General features: G+C 38.4%; 1 protein-coding gene across 2 annotated transcripts in view; it reads left to right on the top strand.

The window, feature by feature from the left end:
- Positions 1-21,412, top strand: part of REV3 (recovery protein 3) — a 410,344-nt gene that overhangs the window by 228,138 nt on the left and 160,794 nt on the right. For both annotated transcript variants that reach the window (XM_089402764.1, XM_089402765.1), the window contains exon 16: positions 2,517-2,663. In XM_089402764.1, coding sequence (XP_089258890.1) covers positions 2,517-2,663 — 147 coding nt within the window. The remainder of the gene's footprint in view (positions 1-2,516; positions 2,664-21,412) is intronic.

The raw sequence follows: 21,412 nt of genomic DNA, 5'->3' as shown, positions 1-21,412 counted from the left end.
AGACAAACATGTTGGTAAAAGAAAACCTCCCAACGGTTAGTACAACAGTTAATCAATTAATTGTTGACTGAATTAGGAAATGATGAGGAGTGGTTATTTAAGGATGAGAATTTGTTATAACTATATATTTCTTTCTTAAGAATACAAATATTATAATAATAATAATTATGAAAGGACATGTTTTAGATGGCATCACTGTTCATGAAAAGGCATACTGCCTAGATATATATGGGGTTCTAATTTGTACCAACATATCATTCTCCTCTATATATATATAATTAATTCTCCTATACATTTATATATATAGATATATTATTATTATTTATCTAAATAGATACTTTTATATTTCTAGATTATTTAACTCATGAACCATATTTGGCTATCACATTTTACCATTACATATTAACAAAATTAGATAGGAGACAAACATCTTGGTAAAAGAAAACCCTCCAGATGATTAGTACCACAGTTAATCAATGAATTTTTGACTGAATTAGGAAATGATGAGCAGTGGTTATTTAAGGATGAGAATTTGTTTTAACTATATATTTCTGTTGGCTTCCTCCTTTTTTCTTAAGAATAAAAATGAATATCTCTGGTAACATATTTCCATTTGTTTTATTGACTTTTACTGTTAGTTGACAATTGAACAAACTTTTTTTAATGCAAAGATCGATGCAAGCAAAACAATCTACATACATTGCATGCCTTTTGCAATTTACAATCAGCCAAACTATTGTTAATGTAAGGATCCAGGTAAGCAAAAACAATTTAGGTATCTTGCAATCCTTTTACAATTTTTGTTGATTTTTGCTGGCTGGTATTTTTTCTAATGATAATCCCTTGGGAAATCCAAGGAATGTTTCCCATGTTAAACATGGATGTCATTTCTAGTAAATTTGTGGCACTAGACTAGTGCACCTAAAATAAGGGATTAACAATAGATATTTGCCCACATGAAAGTAGCCCAATGCTAAGCAACATTAGTGACAACTAATTGAGCTAATTCACTTCTTGTTGACTATTTTGAAACTACTAATTATTAAATATTTAATTTTTAAGTTGTCACGAATGAAAATAGAAACAAAACAATTACCATATACAAAATGACAAGGAAACTTCAAATGTGTCTGTGTGTGCATGTCAGTCATGGGGGATTGTGAGCTTAGAATATATATGTTTGCTTCATCCAATTAGTACAATGGCTCCGAACATTGAGTGTCATTGCCATGAACATAAACAAACTTTTCTTTGTGTTCAAATTAGTAGAGAAGCGATACCAACTCAATGATTCATTTGTCTTCCCTCACAAATCATTAGCTTCACCGAATGGAGAAGTCACCCAGAAAGAGGAGTAATGTTATTGCAATGTGCTACACTATCCATGCAAGTGTAGAATCACCAGGTGCCCAATTTACAAGATGTACTTAAGCAACGTCATGAATTACTTAATAAACCAAAAAAGCTTTCAGCTGAGAGACAAGTGGATCTCAGGTCCACATCAATCCACCAATCATTAGACTCTATAGGTACCCTTACCAACAAAAGATAGGATTGAGAGGTCAGTTCAAGATGCAAGACTAGAACGAAGCCCTTAGAATTCTTTATTATTGGTCTAGAAGGAGGACTATTTTCCATGTAGCTGCAGAGTTCAAGAAGTTACAGATCAATTTCACTGAAGACAAGAGGTCTTGCATATTCTAAAGGATAATTTGTACATGTTGAAATAACAAGAAGTTGGTCAGATGCAGATAGAACTAGAAGGCAATTTCAGACACTCGAGCAAAGATCGGTCCGATGCTAACTTCTCTCTCCAACAAGAAAAATGCTTGGAAAGTATTGAGTATTGGAGTGCTCAAGGGAAGCCCAAGATGCATTATTTATATATTTCGAGGTTCACTTTCAAGGTTAGGGTTAGTGTGGATGCGTTTAGTTTTATTTTATTTTATTTTATTTGTGTTTAATTGTTTTTTGCTCAAAATGCCTTTACCTATGCCCCAGAAATTTCCAAAAATTGTTAAACGTTTTAAGTCAGGGTTGAAACACAGAATCAACATTTCTTAGATGCTGAAATATCATGTCAGAAAAATAGTAGTGGCCCCGAAACATTATGGTGGCGCTTTCCTTCCCTTTCTGTATTTGAAACAGGGAGCAGCTTTCGAGGGATTTCTAGAGGCATTTACAGAAACTTTGAGTTCTCACAAATTGGGATGAAAAGGCTCATGAGAAGTGCATGAAGATGTCAACAACTAAAATAATTCTAATTATCTTTTATCATAAGTGTTTTGTGACTTGGAATTGGTGTTTTGTCGACATTGATGCTAAATTTAATTGAATAAAATTTTCTCTGTATAAAATGAATGTATCATTTGTTAAATCCTTTGTGTTGAAATTTTTGTAATGTGTTATATGCTTCATTCTACATAACTGTTTACAACTAATTTTCCTTTTGATTAATGGAAAGAGGATTCATCTTCTTGTCTTGATTGCAACTGATGTCATATGTTATTTGGCAGATAAATCGAACTTCAGAACTTGCACGAGTTTTTGGAATTGATTTTTTTTCTGTTCATTCACGAGGCTCACAATATCGTGTTGAATCAATGATGCTGCGGTTAGCACATACACAAAACTTCCTCGTTATTTCTCCGAGCAGACAGCAGGTTTGTTTTTTCCAATGTATATTTTCCAATATTTTTGGAGCTATTCTATGGATATTTAGAGTTAGAAGAAAATCACTGTTAAAATCTGGCAGCTCAGGGATGAATCTCTCCTAGAAGAAATCATATCTTTCCGTGTACTATAATTCTTGTCACTAAATTTTTAGTTACCCTTTGACATAATTTTAGATAAACTAGCAATTGGAGCCAAAAAGTTTGACCCCAATGTCATTGAAAATGAAATATGAAACTAAAATAGAGATTTACAGCCAGGAAAACTGTGCTTTTCTTCCCCACACTAAAGATTAAAAAAACAAGCAAATATTCTTGCTGGAAAACTGATAAATCTGCATAAATCTGTTTTAAGAAATGTAACGACCCATCTTTAATTTCACATATTATGTGCTCCTGTATAAAAAAATATATATATATATATAATAATACTAAAATATAATAATAAAGGAATAAAAATGATAATTATAAAATAGAATAAAGATTTAGTATGGTACCAATAACTAATTAATTAATCTAAAGTTTTAAAGTTATATTAAAGCAAGTATAAATAAACTTTATATATTAGAAAAAATATATATATATACATAAGGTACAAAGTATGTCATATAACATAAATATTATTAATATGTATATAATGATCAAATGTATATTACCTTCAATCTTATAAATATTCCATAAAAGATCTAAGCTTAACGCATAACAGAAACTTCTGTACGGGAGGATGACTCACAGCTGGAGGAAGCTGTCACCGCGAGAGTAAGCGGTGGAGTCGGTGTACAGGGCAGCTACCGCTTAACCCTGCCTATAAAATCACCGAGAAATGGCTGAGGAAGGGGGAAAAAAGGGAGCAGTGAAACCAGAGGAGGAGAAACTGAGCAGTGAGAGAGATTTGCTACTGGAAGAGTTTTAGTTCGTCTGAGGTCCTGGGCACGGGGGACAGTGGGCTTCTGTGAGAAGCTTGCTGGATTGAGTAGTCAACTTCTACTCAATCAGGCTGGGCGGAATTGGTCTCCCTGGGTAATTGGAGCTCAACAGCAACAGTATCGACAGCTTCACAGGATCAGCTAGCAGTTCAGGTAAGTGCAAGTGCAAAAATTAAGTTTTTAAAGCTTCCTGTTTTCCAGTCTATGAATATTTACATGTTTTCTGTATTTCAATTTATGGGTATTACACATGGTATCAGAGCCGCGTTCAAACCCTTTGGGACCTCACAGGCCCTACACAGCGAGAAACCTCTGTCTGAGCGTATAAATGGCTGTCTGAGGGTCTGCCTGTCGGCTAGAATTTCAAATTTCTGGTTAAATGAGCGATTTTTTTTGCTTCCATTAATTTTCATAAAACTATCGGCGATCTCTGTAATCAACCGTGGCTCGTCACGAGTTCGATTCGACGGGCGTGCGGCTTTTTTTTTCTTTATAACTGCGTTATTGGCCACGGCAACCATGGCTACCGCGGCAGGAGCTGCAGCGTCTGGTAGACACGTTGGGCACCGAGTTTCTTTTTCTTTTTTTGCGCCAGCTGTAGTTTATTAATGGTAGCGCGCAGGACCTTCAAAGTCAGGCTTGCATTTCTTTATAGACAGAAGGAAACGCCGGGCCGGTTACGCAGAAAAGGATCGTTGGTCAAAGGAATTTCTGCTCTTGGGGTGCCCTATATATCGCTGTGACGGTATTTCACCAAGAAATTATGGTGTAGCATTACCGCATGCAACATTTTCATTTGAAGATCAAGAAAGCGTTGTCGGCCATTAGATATGTCGGGCATCCTGCGTTTCGAACGCCTGGTGCGCATCCCTGACCGAGGCGTCACAATGAGGAGGTTTTCAGCGGTTTCCGAAGCATCCGTCGTCTCATCAGAAGCTAATCCTTGCCAACAAGTAGGCAGCGAAGGAGCGGAGCAACCGAGCGACGGCAGTGGCGGCGAATTTCAGATAAAGAGAGATACGCGACCAAGTTTTTGAAGTTTTTCTTGGCGGCACTGTTACTGTGGCTTCTGCGACGGCTGCTTATGCTTCTTACGGAGATAATGCACCGAGAAAGAAATCCAGGAGGCATCAGTGTTTTGCTCAAAATATCGGGCTAATCTTAAGGTTTGTATTCGATGACCACCAGTCATTCGCGCAATCTCTGCGTCAATTCGTTCCAAGTCGTTGGAGTCGCGTTTCAATCAGGACCCGAATTGCGTGGTTCCACTCCAAATCAGCACGATTGCCGGACCATAATTACTCTAAAGTAATCGAAAATTAAGGTGCAAGCTTTGAAACGCAATTTGAATTTTAGGTTGGAAAAGACGTTCTACCTGTAACTCGTATGGCCTTGTTTATTTAATACCTGAGTGATCATTTCGATACGTTGGATTCTAATCTAATTAGAATTAGAATTAGGGAAATAATAAGTTTAAAGTGTTTGAGTTTGCATGTTGAGGAAGTTTCACGGTGTTAGAATCCAAATCATCCTATTAATCGATTTTACCAAACAGCGTCTTTTTTTTAGTCATAAGTTTGTCTCTTTGTCAATCTGTAGACAGTTTTGATGCCCTAGACGGTGACGAACCTATAGCTCGAAAAATTGGGGAAGGCATTACAAGAAGGCTCCAAATCAGAAACTTTCATTCTTTTGCTTCTTTCATAACACCCAATTACCTTTGTATGAACATTCAACATCTTTGGCTTCCAAAGTTATTTTTAGTCCAAAATTTCGCAGAAATTTGTAAAAGATAGTTGACTGTACACTCTTATTTGATCAATAAAATCAGCTTTTACCCTCTTCATATTTGGCGTATGTCTTCCCATCTTTTGAAATAATTATTTTTTATAAATATTGAGCAAATTCATGGCATATGTTTCCAAACGATTGGCTGTCATATGTCATGATTTTAGGACATACAGTCTTTCTAAATTGTTGGTGTATATTTAAAATCTGTCTCATCTCTAATCATGCCTAAGATTTTAAAATTCCTTCACGCAAAAAAAAAAAAAAAATAAAAAAAAAAAAAAAAAATGGTGTGCCGTACAGATGTTTCACCATCAACCTCATTTCTCTTCAATATTTCCCTGTTTTAGGGTAAGATGCTTATTTAAAATAAGTAATATGCTAGTACAGTTTAGCAAGAAACATGAAAGACCATAATATTCATAGACTACTGTCAAAACTACTGCAAGACCCTTTTTGTACTCTATTAACATCAAGCATCTGGCAGTTATAAGTTATAGCTTTGTCATCAAATGATCAATCATAACTTCGATCTTCAAGTTTCAAGTTTCAACACATATAACATTTGTCATCAATAAACTGTAGTAGATAATATCAACCATGAAATGAAACATAGCATCTTGACTAAAGGGTTGTAATATGCAGTCAACAGTTTCAACTTCAATTTTCATAAAATGTCTACAAATGGGGCATAATAAAGACAAATAATTCTAACTTATTGAATCTATATCGTTAACTGAAAAGAAAAATAATTCTGCTATCTACTAATCTTCTTGCCGGAATCCATCCTTTGCACTTTTCTTCATCTACTTGGTCTATCTCTCTAGTGTGCCTTTTCCTCCGATTGTGTGCTACTCCACAGTGCTCCAAGCTGTTTTTGCACAAGCATGCTCTTCTGTGCCCATGCTATTTCACTTTGCCTTACATCCATGCTCCATTTTTGATCTTGTTTGAATCCTCCATGGTGTGTGCTGTTCACATTCGTACTTTGACTTGTCATGAATGCTTCCACATTAACAACAGTCAAAGAAAAATAATAATAAGTTTGAGTAACAAAACTTGCGGTGATAGGCAATAAATGATGTTATCCCAATATGACCAGGTACAATAATAAAGTTGATATGATTTTAATGTATTCTTTGGGTTGACAAATTGTTGCATGGAATGATCGGTTTGCAGCATTTAGGAATTATCTAGTTCTGTGAAATTGCACGTGAAAAGCTTGATTTCGTTGTTTGAAATTTTGTAAGGATGGCCTTAATGATCGAAACTATTTGTCTATGGCATTTTATTGTTGACTGAATTCCCTGTGTAAGGCTTATTGATTGAAATTTCTTGTGAAAGGCTCCCGTGTTTGAGCTACTTTTGAAAAAGCATTTTGCCCATGACTATAAGGAGGAGTAAATATTTTTTTGCTGACAAAAAAAAAGAAGAGAAATCCAATAGCTAAAAGTAGATATTAAATCATTCCCACCTCTTATTTGACTTCAGAATGATATGTACTGTCCAGATTAGCCAGTTCATTCTCTGTCAACAGCATATTCAATATCGTTGATAAGTATTTTGTTTTAATGGCTAGGAAAGGTCAGCATGCGTAGGATTTTGCTGTCAATTCCCGTCCAATTAATCTCCCTGTTGTCAGCTCTTGGACACCAAGTTCTGTGTTTTTATTTGGAGGATAAAGTTGTATCTGTTGAGTATTCACTGTTATGCTAGTACCAATATTATAATATCTTTATAACCATTAGAAAGTAGCAACGTTTTGCCTATGACAGCCTAACCATCGTTATAATACGTAAGTTGACCTTGTGTAATAGGAAACATATATTTTAGTTTGTATTGTTTGGAGTCTGGTCTGTTTTACTAAAAGTTAGAAGAACATCGATATCATACCATGGCATCGGAATACATTGGTTCGTTTGGACCAAGTTTATAAAGCTCGCCTACGATACTCTGGCAAATTGGGTGCTGTTAAAGTACAAAGACCTGAGATTAAAGAAGCCATTGGATGAGTTTGCTAGAAGAGTATACCAGGAACTCAACTATGTACAGGAAGCTAAAAATGCAATAAGGGTTAAAAGGCTGTATGGAGACAGGCCAGATGTCCTTGTCCCTGAAATCTTCTGGGATTATACCAGTATGAAAGTTTTGACAATGGATTAGATAGATGATGTCAAGCTGAATGAGCAGGAAGCTATACAAAGTCAAGGCCTGAAGCTTATAGGCATGGTGAACATAGGCATCCAGTGTAGTCTCAGGCAGCTACTGGAACATGGCTATTTTCATGCAGACCCACATCCTGGGAATCTTCTTACCACAGCCGATGGAAAGCTTGCACTTTTGGATTTTGGAATGATGAGTGAAACCCCTCAACTGGAAAAATTTGCCATTAGTATAGTTTTCATGACCAGCAAAAGATTGTCATTATAACTATCTAAAAGTTCTTTCCCAAACCATTACAGTTCGTAACCATGTCCTAAAGTGTAGGATTATAGAAGCATCATATGCTCAGTATAATAAAACTACAGCAGGTACATCAGCTAATATTTCCAAAAAGACAGGTTATATATATATATAACATAGTTGGCACAAACAGAACATCACTGAATAAAAATGAATCGTATATAGGAAGTGACAGCTGAACTCAAGAAAATAGAATTACAACCTGGATGTACTTTGGAAAGTTTTATCAAGAAACAGAGCATTCCAAACCTGTTACAAAAATATTTCAAAAATATAAATCCTAAGAAAAGATAAATATAAGAATGAATCCACTTTCCTTCTGTGAAAGGCATACGCTGCCAACATTGAATAAGAATAGAAAGGAGGATTTACACTCATAATTATAGCATTTGTAAGACAGAATAGATTGCTAATGGTCAGGCAGAAAAATCAAGCACAATTTTTTTTCCTGCTGAATTCTGAAATTTGGCTAGTGATTGGCTTAAACTCCTAGCAAAGTCCTCTTCAAATTGAGCAGTTCTTGAACAAAGCTTGCAGACAGAATTCAAATTGCTTTAGGATGATACCAAGATGCTTAACAATGTGTGTGCGTGTAGAATAGGCGAATCCTTAGATTTCCCCGGTTGATGATTACTTTGTTAGTCAGCTAGCATTTGTTGCACATTGTTAACTGACAGATCGACAATGCAATTTGAACGCCATCAGATTTATTATAATTACAATGTAGACTCATCCTTATTAGTGTTGCTGAAAATGAAACAGAAGTGTTTGAATGTGAACTAAACCAACTCTAAACTTCAACTTAAATGAAATTGGCAAGGAAGAAAGCGGGGAATGGAAGTGGAGCCATCATTGGTCATGTAGTCACATGGTTAACCGGGACTATGAAGCTATGGCTCGTGATTACTATGCCTTAGATTTTCTATCACCTGATAAGATGTATTTGGAAATGACTTCTATTCCTTAATCATAGTGTCATATGCTGTAAAGTATACTCAATATTTCCTAAATTATGCACTGTATAAGGTCATACATGCAGCTTTGTGCTTCTGTACTTCAATTCGAAATCCCTGTTTTAAATAAACTAATCCCAAGTATACCTAAGGTGAAACTGAAGGGTCCATTAAGCAAATTTTGACTATCTTGAGGTGGCATGAAGAAATCAGTATATATATATATAGAGAGAGAGAGAGAGAGAGAGAGAGAGTCTACAGTTCCATGTGAAAGGTCTTGACTGCCCCCTAGGGAATTAAGATGTAGTATGGGCCATGTCTATATGTTTCATATCTGAAAACTGAGAATAATGAAAGAAGAATGAAGAAATATAACAGATTTCTTCAATATTCACCTGAATATATCTGCTATCTGATATAGCAGAAATACACAGAGTAATATTATAATGGTTTAACAAAAGAACAGAATTTAGTCACATGAAATCAAGGCATCAATCTATGTCTGGAGAGGTATGATACAAACAACCTGATTATATCATAGATCTCGGTATAAAATATAACTTGGCTGGGAGATATAAGGGAACTGATCCTCAGCCTTCCACTAATCATGTCCACTCAATTTGCCAGTCATATCTAAGGAATCACTTTGAATCTGCCTTGACTTAAGGAACGGATACCTGTAAACATTTGGAGGTAATAATTTTCCTTCCTTGTCCCATCAGGATGGCAATCCCATTGCTTCCAAAATATGAAAGTTTTTGCATTAAAAGCATCAACCTCTTTTTTTTGACCAACTTAAATTATCTTGTACTTGTATAAAATTCCTTTTCATAATGATTTTGTTGGCCTCCATAAACACCAGAGTCCTGTCCTGCACACTTGCTTTCTGAGTTGTTCTTCACTCCTGGAATTCAGATATTTTACCAGTTGATAGCAATTGGTAGGTTGTCTCCCAAATGAGCCTGAACCTGTCTTAATTGACCGCTCTGTATTCTGTAACAATAGTGCTTCTTCTCCAATCACAAGAATTGATTTCCACTTTTAGCAACATTATTAATTACTTCATCTTAAAGTAACTTCTTAGGCTTCAATCAGTGACTGTGTACCTGTTAATTGGTTTCTGAACTAGTCAAATTCTTTTTGCATTTTAGCCTTTATTTCTTGCTCCTTATTGATGATCGCATTTTTATCTACTAAATCATCCTTGAAATCCCTTATCTCATTAGTCTTTATAGAAAGCATCTTTTTGAGGTTTTCAATTTCTTGGTATTAAATGCTTAGACGTGACAAAGTCTCTGCTAACTTCTCTGAATGATCCCCCTCTGTAGTCGTGCTTCAGTTGTGATTACTGCACATATATGCTCACTCTTCTCTTTTACTTAACTTTTTGATCCTATTTTCATATTTGTTTATTTTGGTCGATAATCAGGGATAGCAATTGTTGTTCTCTTTCTGTACTGTCTCTGGTGTTGGGACATATTCTAGAGCTGATATTTTGAGTTTTTCTCCTGAGCACTTGAATATCTGTAACTCTTGGTCTAATCAAGGCTTGTATTGAAGAGGAATCATTTGGATTTGCACCTAATTTGATTACAATCTGCTCCAAATTATCTATTCTCATCTGTTTTGTTTTCGTGGAAATTTTCTCTTGTCTCCGCTGGTTGGTCCTTTGATTAACATATTTTCTAATTTTAAAGCAGTAGTAGTTGTATTAGCTAAGCTTTTGCGTAACATTTCTCCTATTTTACCTGTGAAGATCCATTTGATAAACCAGATGAATATGTTTCAAATCAATAGTCAATTTGGTTGCTTTGTAGTCCTATGTAGTTTTAATAACCTGAGACGTAGGTTTGAAAACTGCCATTTTTTTTTTTGTGTCCTTTCTCGGAGTCGAGGGCTGAGAGAAAATCTCACTCTTTGATACCTATCTCTTTACAAGGATGACGATGTTGCTGACATAGCTCGAGTATTCATAAATGAAGTTATTAGATTTCATGGAGTACCTAAGAAGATTATATCCGATAGAGATTCGCGATTCACTTTTAGATTCTGGACTTGCATACAGTCAGCCTTAGGTACTCAGTTAAATTTAAGCACTGCTTACCATCCTGAGACTGATGGGCCGACTGAAAGAGTAAATCAAGTACTTGAAGACATGTTGTGACTGTATGTTATGGATCAGTAGCTTGGGAAAATACTGTGGACATATGCCAAAGATACCCTAATCTATGTCAATTTTGAAAGAACTTTAAACTATGTTTAGTATACATTTACTTCACTGCAATCAGAGACCCAGAAACATTTTGAATGATTATAAATAAACGTGAAATTTTGTGACATAATATATGTTTAAATTCTGCTGGTACATGGATACCAAAATGATATATGTGGTTCATTTTATTAAATTATAGTTGTCGAAGGAAAGTTAAGACAGTTAAAGGATTTTACTTCTAATAGAAATTAAGATATTGTAAATCTGCTTTGTTTTTACATGTCAATATGATCAATGGCATAGAAATCGGGAAGAGAATACATTTTAGATAGGAGTCAAAAGACATGCATAGAAAATGGTAAAATATGTTATACTGTAGTATCATATGTGGGTAATACATGAGTTATTTTGAATATGCTGATGCACATTTTATGAATGCATGAGTGAGTGTATGATTGCAGATTCAAGTATCCAATTACCGAGATGACCACGTGATGACAGGACCTCAGAACAATTAAAGCTCCAAGTGATTCTATGATAGGGTGTTAGCCCTAAGTTCTATTGGGAGGGGTGGAGGTGTTGCCCACCGTTTATCCTCCGAACCCTGGGGTCATGGGAGGACTGTGTGAATCACGCTCCCCTAGACGTGTGATGATGACTGCCGGATGCCTACTGGGAATCAGGTCGGTATAATCGACGCTGCCACCTTAGAGTTTATGAATGGTTAGGTCAGTAAAACTGACGCCATGGCATACTCCAGTAGAGGACGGATAGGATGGGAGCGGAAGAGATTAGGAAGGATAGGATGATTTTAGAATAGCTTGGGAACTTGGATACGGTAAAATTTATCCATCGAAATCATAAACTTAAAACTCTCTAACTTCGGGACGAAGTTTTCTGAAGGGGGAGTGTATGTAACGACCCATCTTTAATTTCACATATTATGTGCTCCTGTATAAAAATATATATATATATATATATAATAATACTAAAATATAATAATAAAGGAATAAAAATGATAATTATAAAATAGAATAAAGATTTAGTATGGTACCAATAACTAATTAATTAATCTAAAGTTTTAAAGTTATATTAAAGCAAGTATAAATAAACTTTATATATTAGAAAAAATATATATATATATACATAAGGTACAAAGTATGTCATATAACATAAATATTATTAATATGTATATAATGATCAAATGTATATTACCTTCAATCTTATAAATATTCCATAAAAGATCTAAGCTTAACGCATAACAGAAACTTCTGTACGGGAGGATGACTCACAGCTGGAGGAAGCTGTCACCACGAGAGTAAGCGGTGGAGTCGGTGTACAGGGCAGCCACCGCTTAACCCTGCCTATAAAATCACCGAGAAATGGCTGAGGAAGGGGGAAAAAAGGGAGCAGTGAAACCAGAGGAGGAGAAACTGAGCAGTGAGAGAGATTTGCTACTGGAAGAGTTTTAGTTCGTCTGAGGTCCTGGGCACGGGGGACAGTGGGCTTCTGTGAGAAGCTTGCTGGATTGAGTAGTCAACTTCTACTCAATCAGGCTGGGCGGAATTGGTCTCCCTGGGTAATTGGAGCTCAACAGCAACAGTATCGACAGCTTCACAGGATCAGCTAGCAGTTCAGGTAAGTGCAAGTGCAAAAATTAAGTTTTTAAAGCTTCCTGTTTTCCAGTCTATGAATATTTACATGTTTTCTGTATTTCAATTTATGGGTATTACAAGAAAATTCTTAGAACCATTGAGAAATGCTTTAGCTCTAGCTGGAGCACTTCTAAATCTGCTGAAATCTGCTTAGATTTGCTTAATATCTAGCTGAAAAACTCTCACATCTGTTGAAAAGGATAGTTGAGAAATTTGTTCTTACCTCCAACTAGATCTAGTTTTAAATTGCGGAAAATGAATTTAACCCATCTTTTAAAACCTAAGTCACATCACATGATGACACGGTGTATGGAAGAGTGTTAAATTTGGACAACTAGGTCCAAACTCCATGTTCTGATGCTCAGATTAAGAGGCTAATATTTTTTGTTGGATTCCTCTTTCTGAGAGGTGTAAAATCCATATAAAAATAGTCCTAATCCGATGAGCAGAACTTATATTTTGAATTTATTATTCTTAATAAATTATATGTGCAAAGGTCAGCCAGTTTTGTAATGTAGGCTCACATGCCCAACAGATGTGTCACACACTCTCATTGATGGATATATATATATATATACAGGAAAAGTTGGAGAGAATTTGATCACAACACAACTCACATCTTCCTCTCTCATCCTAAAAAGTACGAGCTACCTGGAGGACGAACTTCAGCCACACGTGGGAAGGACGAAGAGGATTTTTCTGCTGCTAGGGTTTCTGCTGCTAGGGTTTCACAGAAGTTTGACCAGCGTTGACTTTGGTCAACGCTTGGTCCAAACAAGCTGAAAACTTGTGGGAGGTTCGATTTTTGAAGGCCATACTACCTGGCACAAAAATCGAGGTCAAAGGGTTGACCGTTTTGCTGCTGCGTTGACTTTTAGCTTGCTGCCCCTGCGTTGACTTTTTAGGACAGCGTTGACTTTTGTAGAACTGACTTGGGTTGACTCATCTACTGGTTGGAGGGTTGTTGTGACACACGCTGGGCTGGCTGACCAAAGGAGACTTTGCTGGTTGAAGCATCCTGTTGACCGCCGAAACAAACACATACATTTTTCTTGTCTCTGATTTGTCTTCTGTAAGATCTGCTTATATGTTCTATCTGCATTTTGCTTATCTACTTGTATGATTGCTGTGAGAAAAGTGAAATTGCTCTTAGCATAGAACATCTACAAAACTTTACATGGTATCAGAGGTGAGGTGAAGACAAACTCTATCTATAGCAATCATCATCGAAGGAAATGGATTCCTCTAAGCTTGAATTCAGGGAGAATGACAAGCTGACTGGAAGTGATGACTTCCATGCCTGGAAGATGTTATTAGATCTCAAATTAGAAGATCATGATCTTCTAGATCATGTGACAGGGAAGATTCAAGAACCTCCATCAAATGCCTCTGCTGCTGTTAAACACAAGTATAAGAAGGGAGAAATCAGAGCTAAACTGCTGATCAGGGAATCCATAAATAAGAGTCTGGTTGCCTACATATCTGAACTAGGCACATCCAAGGAGATGTATGACAAATTGATACTTATGTTCCGAGTAAACAATGTGAACCAAGTGCTATTCCTCAAGAACAAGTTGAAGAATATGAAGAAGGGCCGAGACGAGTCTATTCAAACTTTCTTTATGAAGTTGACCGAAACCAGGAACAATCTGCTAGCTATTGGGGAGACAATAGCTGATCGTGAGATGGTTCTCACTGCACTTGGAGGACTTCCATATGAATGGCAAGTATTCACAACTACCATTCTCAACAATAATACCATCCCTAACTTTGATGAGCTTCTGTCTAGATGTATGCAAGAAGAAACAAGGATGAAAGAATTTGATAATGAAAGAAATGCTGCCTATGTTGCTCATTCCCGAAAGAAGAACTCTGGTGGTTCCAAGGACAAAGGAAGGACTAAGACTCAAAAGAAGAAGGGTAAATGTTTCACCTGCCATAGGACTGGACACTATGCTAGAGAATGCCCCTTCCAGAAGAATTCTCCCGATAGTGACGACAACAACAACAATCGAAGGAATGGGAATCAAAGAAATGACAAATCCAAAGGAAAGAGGAAGGCTCACTTTGAAGGAAACCATCCACCTTCTAAAAGGACCAGAAATACCAGGTATGAGGAGTCTAATGTTGTTGATAAAAGAAATGAGTATATTCTAATATCTGCTCTCTCAGCTGCATCTCCGCCCGACACTATGGATGTCTGGCTAATCGATAGTGGTGCCTCAAGACACATCACCGGATTCAAGGAAGCACTTTCTGACATGGTTGAAAGGGATACTAATCTAGAAATTATCCTTGGGGATAATGCCACTTATCCTGTGAAAGGGACCGGGACTGTGACCCTCCACTTGTCTCAAGGACAAGTCCTCCATCTACAAGATGTACTCTATGTACTCAAATTGAAGAAGAACCTTGTGTCTGTATATGCCATGGAAGACAAAGGATTCAATGTAACTTTCTCTGATGGAAAGGTACTCATGTGGAAGAAGAGCTTCAAGGAAGCTATCTCAATTGGTTTTAGAGTTGGTACACTCTACCAGGTTGGAGGGAGTCCGTTGGGAGCTATGACTTGTGATACTATCCGTCAAACCGAACTATGGCACCGAAGATTTGGACACCTTCATTACAAGGCTCTTCCCGAAGCAAGGAAGGTGGTGACAGGGATGCCTGATTTTGGAAATAATCATAAAGGTGTATGTAAGGGCTGTGCTGAAGGAAAACATACAAGGGGACCTTTCCCCTCAAGTGTCACAAAGACATCTGAGATATTGCAACTGGTCCATTCTGATCTTTCCAGTATGTTGCCTGTAACATCCCTGGGGGGATGTTCTTACTATATGACATTTACTGATGACTTCTCTCGCAAAACCTGGATATACTTCTTGAAGAAGAAGGATGAGGCTTTCATGTGGTTCCGTACCTTCAAAGCCTTGGTGGAAAATATGACCGGAAAGAAGATCAAGATTTTGAGGACTGACAATGGCACTGAATATTAGTCAAATGAGTTCAAAGACTTTTGCAGAGAAGCTGGCATTAAGAGGGAGACTACCACTGCATATACTCCTGAGCAGAATGGTGTTGCTGAACGCAAGAATAGGACTATTGTGGAAGCTGCCCGTGCCATGCTATGTGACCAGGGTCTTCCAAAGTTTTTGTGGGGAGAAGCTGCAAATACTGCTGTGTACATTCAAAACCGATGCCCTCATTCCGCTTTGGACTCCAAAACTCCCGAAGAGGTTTTCTCTGGTAAGAAACCTGATGTCTCACATTTTAGAATTTTTGGATGTCCTGTCTATTTTCATGTGCCGAAAGAAAAGAGAAGTAAGCTGGATGCTACTGGGAAGAAAGGAATGTTTGTGGGCTACAGTGAGACTTCTAAGGCATATAGAGTCTATGTACCTGGTCAAAGGGAAGTAGAGATAAGCCATGATGTCACTTTTGACGAAGATGCTTCCCTGAAGAAAGTAGTAGATCTTCCTAGATCTGAAGAAAACCATGAAGAAAGACTTGGAAATCTGGAAGAACCCCAGGATGAGACTATGCTTGATGTTGAAGGGCCAATGGACCCTATTGATCCTTCCCCTTCTCTAGGAAAGAGGCCATCATGGCTCAGGGACACCCTCGAAGATGCTGAGGGTCATGCTGCCCCAAGGGGAACATTCTGAGAAAGCAAGAAGCCGTGTAGATACCAAGGGTATCTAGCTGCCATGAGTACTATTATACAATCTGAACCTGGATCTTTTGAAGAAGCCATCAAGCATCAAGTCTGGAAGGATGCTATGCATGAAGAATATGAGGCTATTATGAAGAATGATGTCTGGGATGTGGTCCCGAGACCGAAGGACAAATCTGTTGTCACCGCTAAATGGCTCTACAAGATTAAACATGGATCTGATGGGAGTGCTGAAAAGTTTAAGGCAAGATTTGTTGCCCGTGGCTTCTCTCAAAAGGAAGGAATTGACTATGACGATATATTTGCACCTGTGGCTCGATATACCACCATCCGATCCATCATAGCCCTTACTGCTACGCAAGGATGGAGTCTTCATCAGATGGATGTCAAGACCGCTTTTCTGCATGGTGCAATAAAGGAAGAGGTGTATGTAGAACAACCTTTGGGATTTGAAGTTCAAGATCGAGACACTTATGTCTGCAGGTTGAAGAAAGCCCTCTATGGGTTAAAGCAAGCACCCAGAGCTTGGTATGAGAGGATGGATAGTTACTTGATGAAGCTGGGCTTCACTCGAAGCAATGCTGATCCAAACCTTTACTTTAAGGTTGAGGAAGGAAAGCCTCTCATTCTAGTGCTGTATGTGGACGACCTCTTCCTGACAGGTGATGACCCTCTCATTCATCAATGTAAGAGGGAGCTTGCTGCTGAGTTCGAGATGAAAGACCTAGGACTGATGCACTATTTCCTAGGCCTGGAGGTCTGGCAGAGACCTGGAGAGATTTTCCTTTCTCAAGGAAAGTATATTGTGAAGCTTCTGGAAAGATTTGGGATGGTGGACTGTAAGTCCGTGTCGACACCAATGGAACTCAACTTTAAGAAGTTGAGTGGCAGCGTTGCAGGGCCTATCTTGGCCAATCCTACTGAGTATCGTCAACTCATAGGAGCTTTGATGTTCTTAGTGAACACCTGTCCGGACATATGTTTTGCAGTGAATACTTTGAGTCAACAGATGGTTGAGCCTCATCATTTTCACTGGGTTGGTGCCAAGAATCTTTTGAGATATCTTCGGGGCACGATAAACCATGGGCTGAGATACACTGCCGGGAGTGTGATACTCCGGGGATATACTGATCAATGTTTTACAACTCGGACTCGGACTCGGCCGAGGATCGACTCGGACTCGGTAATGACTCGACCGGCTCGATTTCAGTGACTCGGTCGTTGTAAAAAATACATTAAATATTTATTTTTTTTATAAAAAAACATAATTTTAAATATTTTAAACATAATTTTAAAGATTTTCATTCAAGTTTCCAAACACACAACATTATAATATACATGGAAGACAACATATGATCAAAGTAGGCTCATGAACCAATCCATTATATCAAAATGGTACGGTGTACCCAATGGCAATAGTAAATACATAGTCAACTGTAGTCTGTCATACATGATCAAAGACTCAAGAGTCAAAACAAAATACAAATAACCAAGGAGGCTAGTCGCTAGTAGCTACTGCCAGAGGAGCCAAGATCATCTCGACCAATCTCTGGATCATCATCATCAGAGTCAGACAAGGGGCCCCATGGCTCCTCCTCATCATCATCGTCTCCAACTGCAACTGTAGAAGTGGTGCCAGTACCACTAGGCTGTGCAGCAGATGCAAGCTGAGATAGAGTACAAATGCGGCTGCGCTTTTGTCGTGGCTGAGCAGAGGAAGCACCTACAACTGGAGTCCTACTAGCTGGCTGTGAGACTGAGGCTGGTGGATTGGGATCTGCATTCAACTGAACACGCTGCAGTGGATCTCCAACATCAATTTCATCAAGATCCTCATCAGGATCAAACTCTGGTAGACGACTCTCCACTACCCAATCTGATGTTGGATCAATGTCTTCCAACACAATGGGATCTGAATCAGGTCTTTTGTTCAGCAATTGGTTCCGTCTGAGCCGAAGGTTGTATTGGACAAAAACTAGATCATTCAACCGTTTTTGCTCCAAACGGTTTCTCTTCTTTGTGTGAATCCTCTCAAAGACAGACCAATTGCGCTCACACCCAGATGCACTGCAAGTTTGACTCAAAATACGAATTGCAAACCTTTGCAATTCAGGGCACTGGCCACCAAAGGCCTCCCACCATTGTGCTGCAAAAAACATAGGAGTGTAATTAATTATGAGTTAGATGAAGGCTGAAGCTCAACAAAATTACAAATTATATCTAACTTTCAAATTATAAATGATTTAACAAACTTTAATAAAAAAAGTAAAACCATTAAGAAATTGAAAATTGAAATTTTTGTTTACCTGGCTCATCTGCTTCTCTTGCAATCTTTGCTAGGTTCTTCCCAAAGGTACCTGTTGCATTGCTGAAGGATGTGACTTGCTGATGTATCAGCAGCTGATCAGACTCCGATGGGACCATGCGCTCAATGCAATCAACCAGTCCATCTCTGACCTCCCCCCTCAAAGCTCCTGACTCCTTAGCTTTATAATGATACCGTGGGTTCAAAAAATACCCAGCTGCATGTATAGGGCGATGGAGTTGATTGTTCCATCTTTCATCAATGATTGCCCAAATGGGCCCATACTTTGCCACTCTATCCTTGTATGCTGTCTTTATTTGCTCCTTTGCTTGATCCATAGCCTCATAAATGAAGCCCATAGCCAACCTTTCCCCATCCACCAACCGCAACACCTTAACTAGTGGCTCAGCAAGCTTCACAATCTCTGCTGCCTTTCTCCAAAAAGTTTCATCATGGACTTTCCTTTTCAATTCTCTGCCTTCTGGTTTGTTAGACCAACTGCTTTGATTCCAATCATCACTGGAAAACATCTTTTGCAAGTTTCTATGTTGGGAAAGCATAGATTGCAATGTCAAAAAATGTGTAGCAAATCTAGTGATGGCAGGCCTAATAATATCCTTGCCTCCAGTGTGTTTCCTCATGAGACTCAAAACCAGTGTATGATTGTAGATAAATTTTGTTATGCTTTTGGCATTATCTACAGTGTTTTTGACCCAATCTAATTTTCCAATATCCTCAAGCATGAGGTCTATGCAATGTGCAGCGCATGGGGTCCAAAAGATGGTCTTGTGTTTTTCCTCTAACAGTCTACCAGCAAGAACATAGTTAGAGGCATTGTCTGTGATGATTTGAACAACATTTGCCACCCCCACATCCTGAATAACCTCATCCAATAGCTGAAACAACAAGTGGCCATCTTTTACCTTATCAGATGCATCAACTGATTTTAAAAACATGGTTCCCTGTGGGCAGAAGACAAGAAAGTTTATGATGGTACGGTTTCTTTGATCAGTCCATCCATCTGACATGATGGTACACCCTGTTCTTGCCCATGATTCCTTGAAATCTTGCAAATACTCATTAATTGATTTAATTTCTTTCTGCAAACGAAACCCCCTTAGCTCTTGCATAGTAGGGCCTTTGAAGCCTTTTCCAGCAGCATGTATGGCCTCAAACATAGGCTCATAATATGGTGAACGAGCAGCATTAAAGGGGATATCAGCATCATACCACCATCTAGCTATGTAGTCACAAGCAGTCTCCCTCAATTCTTTCTTCCAATGGTCATCTAAAGTGGGCTGAGCAAGACCTTTACTAACTTCAGGACCATGTGCATCTGATGGAGAGGAGCCTGAGTGAGTGAAAAAACTTTTGATAGTCCCATCATCCTTCATTCTACCCTTTCCCTTATCTTGAACAGAAGCAAAAGAGGGAGGAACATAACGGAAAGGGTTTGATGCATCAGTTTGAGGGATAGAGGAAGAACCCTCAAACTCATAGTGGGGGTTGGCAGCCATCATTCTTTGTATCTCCCTCTTCCTCCCAATTTCAGCCTGTATCTCTTTTTGCCTAGTCTTTTCTGCATTAAATTTTTCAAAGCTTTCCAACAAATTCTTTCTAATCTCCCCAATTTCCTCAGATTTACATGAAGTAATATTGCCTTTAATCCCTGCCAAGTGTTGTTTCAGCCTATTAATTCCCCTAGGACCTGACTTAATTTTCCTATGGCAAAACTTGCAACACATCTCATCATCAACCATTTCAACATATGCCCAAGCAGGATCCTTTGCTCTAGGTGCCATTTTTTGACTAGGAAAACAATCTGAAAATGAAAAAAAAAAAAAAATTGATTCAATGTTCATTTATTTGACTAAAAACACTCTCTAAGCTATCTTGATATGCACCTAAAATTTACTAAGTAAAAACAGATTTATAGAGGTGGAAAAAAATACCTCCAGGCACAAACTGCCTCCTCAAGCTTGCTCCAAAAATCAGCTCCTCAATGCTGCTCCAAATGGCTGCCCAAGAAGCTCCTCACTCCAGCTACAATGCTCCTCCAAGACTCCTCACTGCTGCTCCAAAACAAGCTCAAGAACTGCTCACTAACTCTCAAAGAAGACTCTCACTCAAATGCATAAGACTGCTGTGAGTGAAATGAGAGCATTTGGCTGTCTTAAATAGAGTTTGGGAGGGGGAAATGGACCCCAAAAGCATTAAACAAATCACAATAACCCTTTCAGCTCCACAAACCCTAACTAACTTTATCAAAAATCAGCAAAAAATTCATTTTTTTTTGGTAAATACGCTGCCCAGCCGGACTTTATTGAAACGGCCGAGTCATTACGGGACCCGGCCGGGTTGACCGGGTCAGCTATGACTCGGCCGAGTCATTGGCTGACTCGGCCGAGTCATAGCCGACTCGGCCAGCCGAACCGGGTCATGGGCCGGGTCATAAAATTTGGCATTGAAACGGTCAGAAACGGCTGTTTCCGTTTCGGTACGACCGTTTCGTAAAACACTGATACTGATGCCGATTGGGCTGGCAGTGTGGTGGATCGTAAGAGCACATCTGGATGCTGTTTCAATCTTGGTTCTGCTTCGATCTCATGGATGAGCAGGAAGCAGAAGTCGGTGGCTTTGAGCACCGCGGAGGCCGAATACATTGCTGCTAGTATGGCCTGTTGTGAAGCAGTTTGGTTGAGGAAGCTCTTTAGTGAGCTGTTCCAACATGTGCTAGATACCACTGTAATACTCTGTGATAATCA

Source organism: Pinus tabuliformis, chromosome 2_1 (genome assembly GCF_031772625.1).
Source record: "Pinus tabuliformis cultivar Carrire ecotype Pingquan chromosome 2_1, CPIR1, whole genome shotgun sequence".
Taxonomy (NCBI): Eukaryota; Viridiplantae; Streptophyta; class Pinopsida; order Pinales; family Pinaceae; genus Pinus; species Pinus tabuliformis.
The sequence above is the reverse complement of the archived record's forward strand: the minus strand, read 5'-3'. Positions and strand labels throughout refer to the sequence as shown.